General features: G+C 44.8%; 1 protein-coding gene across 1 annotated transcript in view; it reads right to left on the bottom strand.

Annotated features, from left to right (window-relative positions):
* Nucleotides 1–430: 430 nt before the first annotated feature.
* The window catches only part of BICDL2 (BICD family like cargo adaptor 2), a 300,101-nt gene continuing 288,624 nt past the window's right edge, over nucleotides 431–11,907 (bottom strand). The window contains exon 11 of the mRNA XM_030210010.1: nucleotides 431–1,753. Coding sequence (XP_030065870.1) covers nucleotides 1,559–1,753 — 195 coding nt within the window. The 3' untranslated portion in view covers nucleotides 431–1,558. The remainder of the gene's footprint in view (nucleotides 1,754–11,907) is intronic.

Genomic DNA, 11,907 nt, shown 5'->3' with positions numbered 1-11,907 from the left:
TCTCCCTTCACAAACATTTATCACATTAGCTTGTCCTCCTGCTCCTCGAAGAACTTCTGCTTCAGCGTTTTCCACTGCTTGGTCCCTGCAGCATTATTTTTTTCGCCCGTTGCCGGCAGGGTGGAGTGGAGCGGCCTGTGTGAACTGCAGCGCTGCTGGCAACAGGCAAAAAAAAGAATGCTGCAGGGACCGAGGCAGCAGCGGGGAGGAGAAGAATTTCAGGCAGGCAACACTCCCGGACCAGACCCAAAAGCAGCGAGGGATGTTGTTGGGTTGGGGCTAGTTAGGGCAGGCGGGCCTGGAGCATAAGTGGCTGGGCCTGGGCCCGGTCAGGCCCGCCCGTGGCTACGCCCCTGTGTGGAACTAATTCCTTTGTGCATCCCTGTGTTAAACTTTGAACTTCTATGCAAACATGTAATGAGTGATAGCAAGAGCTTCTTAGGAAAGACAGACTGAATTAGCTGTCTAGAATGTCTTATCAGAGACTCTGGTATCATATGAGCTCATACCCCATTTCCACCCACCTTCCTGCAATTGGGAGGAGAAAGTAAGGAGAGTTTGTCTGATCAAGTGAGTGATGGGAGCAAGGATTGCTTAAGGGAAGGAGCATGGTATGGAAAATTATTTCTTCCTCACTACATGTAGTCTTGAACTATTTTATTAACAAAGGAACAGGCCAAAGTGGGAGGCCTGAGGTTTTTGGAATATTCTTGGCCTTCCTCCAGAGCTGCCAAATGTCCCAACAAAACTAGTTAAATATAAATTACATTTTTCACACAAACTGGATAGTTCACGTATTCATTCTGAATAAAAGTCATTCAGTTTTCCCATCTTTACATCTTAAAAATGATCCCACAAGTGTTAACAAAATTCAGTGGTAAATGAAGCCTGTCTCATTTTTGTCTGCAACATTTTTCATGGGTGCGCTCAGACATGCAGAAGAACATTGGTCGTGTTTCTGGCCGTGTGCTGTACACAGATTCCAGGGAGTGGTGCTAAGTGTTTTTAAAAAGATAGTACTACTGATTGATAGGGCATGCTCCTGGCCTTTCACTGTGAAGACTCCAGGTACTGATGCATAGGGTCAATAAATATGGAGCAAAAAAATATAGGATGTGGTGAGGTGTTCCTGGCCTTGCAAAGTAGAAAAACTAAAGGAAATACTTCTGAGAAAGGGTAGCAGGAAAATAAGTGGAACTCTAGGGAGATCAGTCTCCGCTTATTTTAATTTGTTGGCTAATGGTGTTTTTAGAACTTTTTCACCTAAGTTACCAATTAGCCACAGGTTCTTAAGAATAGACAGAAAGAAAATTCAAGCTGCATTACATGTGGAATCTAAAACAAAGTTCCTGTCCCTGACAAATATGTGCAGCTTCAAAAGGAGAAGGTCATTCAGTTTCTTTCCATCATCTTCATCATAATGATGACCGCCAGCAGTAGTGGTAGCATCAACATCACCTGGAAAGCATTACTTTTGCAAAAGCATGTTCTAATTCCTCCACCTTCTTTTTTTCCCTCTCCTTTGTATCATCCCCAGTGTCTCTCAGTCATTCCCCTATCAGCTTTTCTTGAAGAAAGAGAAGAATCCCTTTCCCTCCTTGCTAGAATCCGTTTCATCTTTGAAGCGGAAGGAGAAGTTGCGGCGTGAACCCCGGCTCCTCAGGTTTTTAGAAGGACTGTTCTCCAGTGACTTGTTCTGCTCCTGCTGCCGCTGACTCTGCAGCTGTTGATTTATCACTATCTGCATATCATCCTGTGAATGGGGAAAACAGAGGTGGAGTCAGTGCCAGGAAACCAGAAGATTTTAATTTAAAATGCATGACGAATACAATTCTAGGAAAATCAAAAACCCTGGCTCTATGTGGTTCCAAGGTGTGGTCTGCAGGCTGTGGAATGGTCTCTGCTGTTGCCAGTTACCTTTTCCTTTAGCTAGGGAATTTTCTTTTGTTGTAAACTTCAAGATTTTGATTTTTAGGAAGCAGTATATGAGCATAAGTAGAAGTAACAGCTCTTTTCATCGACCACCCACACAAACACAAAAAAGAGCAACACCTACTACAATGCACGGCAGTTCTCTTCTCAGCTGCAATTCCTTTTTCTCACCATGAGAGGGAGCTATTACCTATGGGGTCAATATTCAAAAGCACATATCCAGATAACTGCTATCCTGATAAGTGCTGCTGACTTGGATATTCAGCTGCACTATCTAGACAGATCCTTTGAATATCCTGACAGATTGCCTCAGCATGGTTTTTCTTATTCTCCTCTTATGTATTAGAATAAAAAAGAACAGACATATAAGATGATGCCTCCCAGATGCTCTATAGCTAACTGCCAGGTGGAGGACAAAGGTCTGATTCCCAGATCAGGCTTCTACTCCCCAGCCCAGTGGGAGTAGGTTATGCTGCATTCATAGAGGGTAAATTTATAATTGATGTGGTAACATGTAAGCAGTTCACAGATATGCCTAAATGCTGAAAATCCGCTTATATGCTATTCTATAAATACAAACATATTCTACATAGTGCATATTTGACAATATGATGGGTCTGTCAGAATATGGACAGGACTTACACTACGGGTGTAATTTATAGAATACTATAACTCATCTGTCAATGTCTGGCACTTAGGTGAGACTAATTTGCATGCACTACCTCTATCATTAAGTGCTTCTAGGCATTTCTAGGTGCTCATTTATAGAATTGCTGTCATAGTGACCAGGGCAGCCCAAGAGAAACTCACGCCCTAGGTCAGTGATTTTCAACCTTTTTCATGTCATGGCACACTGTCAAGGCACAAAAATTTTTAAGGATACAAATTTTATCATTTAACAAATTGATTGAGTTTAAAGTTCAGTAATTACATTTTAATCCTTATCTTTATTTTGTTTTGAAGACCTAAGTTGGCAAAAGTGCAACAATACACTTCAAAGATAACGAAATTAGCCAAAAATAACATGCATTAAAAACCAACAATTTTAAAGCGAACCCACCCACCACAGTTCTGGTGATCACATCCCTGCACTGCATCCAATCTGTAGGCTTAAATTCCTTTATGATAGACTCTCAACAGGCACACATTTACAGAACTACCTCCATAATGACAAAGTAATGAGATCATACCAAACAGGCACATCTGAATGTCATACAGTTTTCACTATGTAATAATCTGGTTAAAATTTGTGATGAGAACTAGAAAACTGCCACAGGAACACACACATAAAACCCAAGGACTCACTATAATTGAGCCGGTTAGAAATGTATGGCCAAGTTAAAGTAGATTTAATATGAAGTTTCCATTGATTATCTGGATACACAAACTGGGGAATTTAGCATTTAGCCTGTCTGTTTTTCCTTCATCTTTTTTTCCTGTAGTGGTCAGTGGCAGCAGCAGGCAGTGGATTCAGACAGCCTACTCGCAACAACCCAAGTCCTCTGTCTGATGTTTCCCACCTATACGGAATCAGGAAGTTATATCAGAGAGAAGATTCGGGGGTTGGCGCTAGCAGGCTGTCTGAATCACTGACACTGACCACTACAGAAGAAATTGTATAATGCAGGGTCGCTGGCTGGGGACAGGCAGGAGTGACAGAAAACTCCCGCGGCACACTAGGTGAACATTTGTCTGTACAGCCTACCATCCCACCCCATCCCAGGGGCAGCTGAACACCTTACCCTTCTCCACTGTAATCCATCATCTCGCCTTTCCTTCCATTTCCATAGTTCAGTATTTCCTCTTGCCCTCCACAGGTGAGTATGTCCCCTTCTCTCCCCCCCCCCCCCAATAGTATAGCATCTACACTTTCCCCCTCTACTTCCTCCCAGCATATTCCTTTTTCTACTTCTCCCCATCCTCCTTTGTGTTCGCCATCCAGCTTCTTAAGTACATAAGTAATGCCATACTGGGAAAAGATCAAAGGTCCATCGAGTCCAGAATCCTGTCCCCGACAGCGGCCAATCCAGAACAAGGAAACCTGGCAAGCTACCCAAATGTACAAACATTTTATACATGTTATTCCCGAAATTGTGGATTTTTCCAAAGTCCATTAGTAGCGGTCTATGGACTTGTCCTTTAGGAAACCATCCAACCCCTTTTTAAATTCTGCCAAGCTAAATGCCTTCACTATGTTCTCTGGCAACGAATTCCAGAGTTTAATTACATGTTGAGTGAAGAAAAATTTTCTCCTATTTGTTTTAAATTTACTACACTGTAGTTTCATCGCATGCCCCCTAGTCCTAGTATTTTTGGAAAGTGTGAACAGACGCTTCACATCCACCTGTTCCACTCCACTCATTATTTTATATACCTCTAACATGTCTCCCCTCAGCCGTCTCTTCTCCAAGCTGAAAAGCCCTAGCCTCCTTAGTCTTTCTTCATAGGGAAGTCGTCCCATCCCCGCTATCATTTTCATCGCCCTTCGCTGCACCTTTTCCAAGTTTTTTCAAGTGAACCAGTGGAGCTTTTGCAGTAAATGACCTGCCTTATTGTAGTGTGATCTGCTTAGTATTAATCTTGCTGCTGTGCGGTTTGAAGTTTTTTCAAGATTGCCTCTTTGCAGCCGGCATATATTCCATTGCAGTAGACCATGTGTGTTAGGACCATCGACTGTACTAGCATGCGAAAAATGTCTCTGGGAAAGCAATTCCTTATCCTTCTTAGTTTCCAAAGAATTTGAAACTTCCTGGTTGTCACAATTCCTGTCTGATTTTCTAGGGTGAGCTTTGATCTAGCGTAACCCCTAGGATCTTTAGATTACTTGAGATTGGGTAGTTGGTTGCATCAATCTCGATATTTGAATAGGTGTGCAAACTTTTATACATCTATATGATGACAGATTTTTCATAGGCATCTTTCTGCATGTAAAATCAGAACTTACATGTAAAATACCTTTTTAAAATTGCCCTCTCTGTGCAGGGGTGGCCCAAGGCAATCTATCACCAGCGCCTGGTCTGGCATCTCCCCCATTCCCTCTTCCCTGCATTTACCTTATTTTGCAGCACCAGCCTCTTCACTGTACTGCATCCCGCCTCTGAGGAAACAGGAAGTTATGTCAAGAGGCGAGCCACAGTAAGGAGAAGAGGCCGGTGCCGGCAACAGGGCAGCCTTTGGGAATCCCTGCCACTGCCACCTTTTGGAAATGAAAAAAATAAGGTAAACATGGGGAAGAGGGTTGAGGAAGCAAGAGGAGAGTGCCATTCCTGGAGAATACCACCTGAGGCTCCCAACTCAGTTGGTCAAATGGTAGGGCCGCCACTGTCCCTATGTATTTTACAAGAGCCATTTTACATAGAACACTGAGATACCAGGTTGGGACAGGCTCAATTCAAACAGCATTTAATGCTGAATACAGAGTCTTTTGTAAAATGCCTATAAGGACATGCAGGAGTGCAGTGGTGTAGCCATGGGGGGGGGGGGTCTTGGGGGCTCTCGCCTTCCTAAACTGTAGTACTTGATTGGCGGGCAAGGTTGCCCAAGCCCTGCCAACTGAAGAGCTCCGTGGCTTGAACCTTCCCCCGGTGCGAAGAAGTCAGTGGTGTGCTTTCCAGCCGTCAACACTGGTATTCCTCACGCATAATTAGTTCATTCACGCGAACTGAGTTTGCGCAAGAAGTGTCAGTGTCAGCAACTGGAAAGCACACCACCAACTTCTTCACACTAAGGTTTTCAGCAGGCAGGGCTTGGGCATTCCCACTAGCAAAAGTACAATTTTTAACGGAGGGTGGGGTGGAGAGAGAGAGAGAGCAGAGAGGAATGGGTGGCCCTCCCAGTCCATCCTGCCCCCCCCTAAACACAAAAAAAAGAGGCAGCTGGTTATGCCCCTGCAGGAGTGTGCGTGTATTTGGCTGCATGTGGAGTGTCAGCAGCCATTTTACAAATATACACATGCAAAAAATAAGTGGCATGAATCTAGCAGCTTCCAAGTGGAAGCATCGACACTTTAACACAGAAGCAGCAATTTCAGACTACCATGTGTAAGTGGCACCGCTTCCATGTGCCTCTGTCCCATTTTGTAAACCTAGATGTGCAAGTGTTGCTAATGAAATAGTGAGGCTGCAATTTTTATTTTCCTTCATTTTGGAGGTGGAAATAACCCCTCATATAAGACTTGGCTAAAAAGAGCACTTTTAAAAAATCTGTGTGTGCCTTTGAGTTGGTGTAAAACCCTACACCCCCAAAAAATTTTAAAAACATTTCTGCCAGCCTCAAATGTCATACCCAGCTCCATCACATCACTATGCAGGTCCCTGGAGCAGTTTTTAGTGGGTACTGCAGTGCACTTCAGGCAGGTGGACCCAGGCCCATCCCCCCCCCCACCTGTTACACTTGTGGTGGTAAATGGGAGCCCTCCAAAACCCTGTCCTGTTTGTCATAATTAGATTGTAAGCTCTGTCGAGCAGGGAATGTCTCTTCATGTTCAAGTGTACAGCGCTGCGTACGTCTAGTAGTGCTATAGAAATGATAAGTAGTAGTAGTAGTACTTTAGCAAGCACTGTTTCAGTTGAATGAAGAGGGCGAATGCCAGATTGTAATAGAAGTGAATTTTGAAGACTGTCAACTCTGCCTTGACCAACATTGCACTCGGGGTCTGCATTTTTGAATTCTGTTTGTGTAAAAGATAAGACACAACTCTAATTAATTTGGTATGTGAAGGGAGAGGTGGAGCCTATTTCGAGTTCAGACTGGCCACCTGGACTGAGAAACATGTGACCACATTCCCACAGTATAGCTTGTTTACCAAAACAGAGAAATTCTCAAGCATTCTGTAATTTTCCTTAGCTCTGAACATGAGTTCTAAGCCTAATAAAAAAGGGGGGCCTCTTACAGTGAAACGAGAAGCTCATCTATGGATGGATGCATTGCATAGAACCAGACTCCTGGTCATGAGACTCCATCTTTGCTGAAAAAGGGGCTTCTCTCAGTTGATGTAAAAAGCCTGGATGATGTATGTATAATGTATTATTGCTTCTTTTCCTGGTCTAGAAACTCCTAGCATTGCTTGGATGTAGGGACCAGTGATGTAATGATTGTTTATAGGTATTGTTTCTTTTCAGTTATATAGCTAATCATTGTGTATATACCTTAATCACTGTGTATTTTAGACCTCTAATAAAAGTCTCATTTACCTAATACGAATCCAAAAGAATCCACAGTAATTACTGAGTACTGTCAGTGAGGCAGGCTGTAAAACCAGGTCAGAACACAGACTGAAGTGGATCAAGAATAGCTTGAGATGAAAGAAAGTCAAGACAAAGGAGGTGAACAGCACATTCAAGTATCTTGGATAGGAAAGAAAAGGCGGGAGATGGGGTGATATTTGGAAGGTCAGGTAGGGTCTAATGAAGGTTTTTTGAGGAGTGGTGTGACTACGGCATGTTTGAAGGCATCATGAACAGTCACAGTGGAAAGTGAAAGATTGAGGATATGACAAATAAAAAGGATGACAGTAGGAGAGATAGTGCTAAGTAGATGGGTGGGAGTAGGATCAGAGGAACAGGTAGTTAGTTTCGAGGAGGAAAGAAAACGTGCAGTTTCTTCTTCAGTGATTTCAGAAAAGGAAGAAAAGGAGGCAGGGGTTGAAGGAGGTTGAGAGAATGGACTAAGGGAAGGAGAGGTGAAGGTAACTTGGTTGAGAATTCACGTTTAATCTTATGAACCTTATCATGAAAGTACTCAGCCAGATTCTGGGGAGAAAGTGAAGGAGCAGTAGCAGGTGAAGGCACTTTGAGAAGAGAGTTCAGTGTGGCAAAGAGCCATCGAGGGTTTGAGCCAAGAGAATTTGTCAACTGGATGTAGTAGTCCTGTTTGGCAAATGAAAGAGCAGATTGGAAGGAGGTCAGCAAGAATTTGAAATGTATGAAGTCAGCATGGGCACGGGATTTCTGCCAAAGGCGTTCGGCAGAGCGGGTACAGGAACGTAGGTAGCAGATTCTAGAGGTCAGCCAAGGCTGGGGTTTGGTACGCCTTACAGAATGGGGAATGGGAGGAGTGAGAGTATCCAGCGCAGAGGAGAGAGTAGTATTGTAGGAAAAGACAGTCTCATTGACAGACTTGGATAACGTGGAGGGGCATAATCGAACGGGGGCACCCATCTCTGGGGACGGCCCCGGGAAGGGGCGGGGTCAACCATATTATCGAACAAGATGGGCATCCATCTTTCATTTCGATAATACGGTCGGGGCCGGCCAAATCTCAACATTTAGGTCAACCTTAGAGATGGTCGACCTAAATGTTGAGATCGCCGGACTTAGAGATGGCCGACCTCGGTTTTCACCGAGAATGGAAACCGAGGACGCCCATCTCAAAAACGATCAAATCCAAGTCATTTGGTCATGGGAGGAGCCAGAATTCCAAGTGCACTGATCCCCCCTCACATGCCAGGACACCAACTGGGCACCCTAGGGGGCACTGCAGTGGACTTCAGAAATTGCTCCCAGGTGCATAGCTCCTTTACCTTGGGTGCTGAGCCCCCCAAAACCCACTACCCACAACTGTACACCACTACCATAGCCCTTAAAGGATAAAGGGGGGCACCTACATGTGGGTACAGTGGGTTTGTGGTGGGTTTTGGAGGGCTCCCATTTACCACCACAAGTGTAACAGGTGGGGGGGGGGATGGGCCTGGGTCCACCTGCCTGAAGTGCACTGCAGTACCCACTAAAAACTGCTCCAGGGACCTGCATAGTGATGTGATGGAGCTGGGTATGACATTTGAGGCTGGCATAGAGGCTGGCAAAAATGTTAAAAAATTTTTTTTTGGGTGGGAGGGGGTTAGTGACCACTGGGGGAGTAAGGGGAGGTCATCCCCCATTCCCTCCGGTGGTCATCTGGTCAGTTTTGGCACCTTTTCGAGGCTTGGTTGTGAAAAAAGGGACTAAGTAAAGTTGACCAAATGCTTGTGAGGGACGCCCTTCTTTTTTCCATTATCGGCCGAGGACACCCATCTCTTAGCCACGCCCCATCCCGCCTTCGGTACACTGCCGACACGCCCCTGTGAACTTTAATTCAATCAATGGTACTAAGCCACGTTGACTACTGCAATGGAATCTATGCGGGATGTAAGGAACAACTCACAAGGAAACTCCAGACAGCCCAAAACACAGCAGCCAGGTCGATATTTGGTACAACGCGATTCCAAAGAGCTACACCACTCCGTGAAAAACTGCACTGGCTTCCTATCAGAGATCATGTCACTTTCAAAACCTGCACCTTGGTCCATAAGATTATCTACGGTGAAGTCCCAGGTTACATGATTGACCTGATTAATCTCCCAATCAGAAATAGTACCAGCTCATCATGGACTTACCTCAATCTCCACTACCCAAATTGCAAAGGACTAAAATACAAGACAACCCACGCGTCCAACTTCTCTTACATAAGCACATGTCTGTGGAACGCATTGCCACAAGCTGTGAAAACAACCCATGATCACCTAAAATTCAGGAAATCATTAAAGACTCACCTATTTGGAAAGGCATACCCGACTGACCCAACTTAAATGCCTCAACCCTGCAACACTTCACTATCAAAGATCGTATTGGACATTATCAAACCCTCCTACCTTTAACTCCATATGACTGAATCTTATCTTCCCTATAACACCATAACTTCTTTTGTACTTGTCCCCTACCAAACTTGGCAAATGCCTTTACGGTATTATGTAAGCCACATTGAGCCTTCAAATAGGTGGGAAAATGTGGGATACAAATGTAACAAATAAATAAAAATAAATAAATAAAAGTCACCATGTGGCCTCTTCTCATTGCAGTAAGTTTCAACATTTGGTATAAGTAGTCCATTTTAAGCAGTATAAGTTGCATGGATGGTAGAGTTTGTTGCTTCCAGTCCCTTGCCAAAGACAGCTTTGCAGCCACAAAAAACTGAACTGCAAGTTTATGTTGGGAGACACAAATCTCCGGACGTTTAAAATGTAGCAGGCAGTATTCTGCTTTGCAAAGATAATGTTGTTGCAGTGTGTGATGGACCAGCTGGAGTACTTGTTTCCAGTAAGTCTGGGCCACTGGGCACTCCCACCATAAGTGCAAGAAGGAGCCCCGAGCACCACAGTTACGCCAACAGTCTGCAGATACCCTGGGATACATTTGCTGTAACCTATCAGGGGTATAATACCACCAGTACAACATTTTAAAACCATTGTCTACCATAGGCTGAGCTAAAGATGGTTTCAGAAAGAATCTGTAACCCCTCAACCAAGTTTCCCGCGGGTGGGTGCTCTATAATGCTAACTCCCATCTTTCATTATAATATAATTGAGGGTTAGTGTAGAATAGGAAAGCTAGATATAAACGAGATACACTTCCTTTACCCCCCCCCCCCCCCCCCCCACTCTGCAGGGCCTTCTCTAATGCTGTTTCAGTTAGGTCCAGTTCCTCCCTTGCCCGTCTGTGGATAAAGTTTCGTAAGCAGCTTTCAACCAGCCCATATTCCTCTTGGAGTTCTTCAAAATTAAGTATCCTCCCATCAGCCCATACCTGTCCCAGAGTATACAGACCCGCCCGGGCCCACCATCTGTATACCGGTTCTGAGGAGCCCACGGGAAAGCCCGGGGCCCTACTACTAGCTGTCTGCAAGTAGTATTTCCAATCTGGAAAGAACTGTTTCCATATATGGTACCATGTGGAAAGCAAGTGACTCACCCCCAATGGGACTCTCCGAATTATAGCTAATAAATCACTCCCCAGTAGCCACATAGCATCTCCCAAGGAGCGGATCCCCAGAAAGGCTCGCTCCCATTGGAGCCATTTCTTAGTAGCAGCCAGAGTCCATTCCACTAATATTTTCAGCTGGGCCGCTTGATAGTACAGACAGAAGTTGGGGACTCCCATACCCCCCCCTAGCGTGTGCCTGGTACATCATGGCCCGGCGCACCCGAGGTGGGCGTTTCTGCCAGATGTAAGCAAACATTTTTCAATTCAGTTGAGCAAAAAAACTGCGATGGATCGGGAGAGCTAGAAATAGATATAATAGTTTAGGGAGCAACATCATTTTGATTGCATTAATATGCCCTGCCCACGATATTGTCAGTCCCTCCCATCTGTCGAGCTCCGCAAAAAGTTCCATAATCTTCTTAGGGTAATTAGCTGAGAATAAGCCCTCCACATTGGGTGCTATGTGTATCTCCAGATATTTAATGGATTTGGCAGCCCAAACAAATGGGAAGGCAGCTTTCAACTGAGGAATTGCCTGTGGGGGAACAGTGAGATTAAGGATTTCCGATTTGGTAATATTGATCTTAAACCCTGATAATTGGCCATATTGTGTAATAGTCTGTTGCAGAGAGGACTCCGGGCAGGACATGGTCAGGAGCACATCATCTGCAAATAGCATGATTTTATGCTCCCTTCGTCCCCTGACCAGGCCCCGAATCCCAGGGTTCCCCCTAATCAGGCTAGCAAGGGGTTCGATGGACAAAGCAAATAGTAGTGGAGAAACCACACAACCCTGTCTGGTTCCCCTATGGAGCTCCAAAGGTTTAGTATACATGCCATTTATTTTTAGAGTTGCTAACGGGCTTGTATACAGCAATTTGAGCCACATCATGTAACGCCCCCCTATCCCCACATGATTCAGGACAGCAAACAAGAATGACCAGTTCACCCGGTCGAATGCTGTTTCAGCATCAATCGAGAGCAAGAGTGCTGGTGTCTGGTCATCTCTTGCCTGTTGAATTATGTGTAGCAAGCATCTAATGTTACCATGAGTCTGGCAATCCGTAATAAACCCTGCTTGGTCCTTGTGTATCAGCCGAGGCAGTACCAGCTGAAGTCTATGTGCTAGGATCTTCGTAAAGATTTTATAGTCTGTATTTAAAAGGGAGATTGGTCCATAGGAGCCACACAGGAACGGGGCAGTGCCTGTGCAGTATCAAAGGAGGTGAAGACTCTCAGC

This window comes from Microcaecilia unicolor, chromosome 7 (genome assembly GCF_901765095.1).
Source record: "Microcaecilia unicolor chromosome 7, aMicUni1.1, whole genome shotgun sequence".
Taxonomy (NCBI): Eukaryota; Metazoa; Chordata; class Amphibia; order Gymnophiona; family Siphonopidae; genus Microcaecilia; species Microcaecilia unicolor.
The sequence above is the reverse complement of the archived record's forward strand: the minus strand, read 5'-3'. Positions and strand labels throughout refer to the sequence as shown.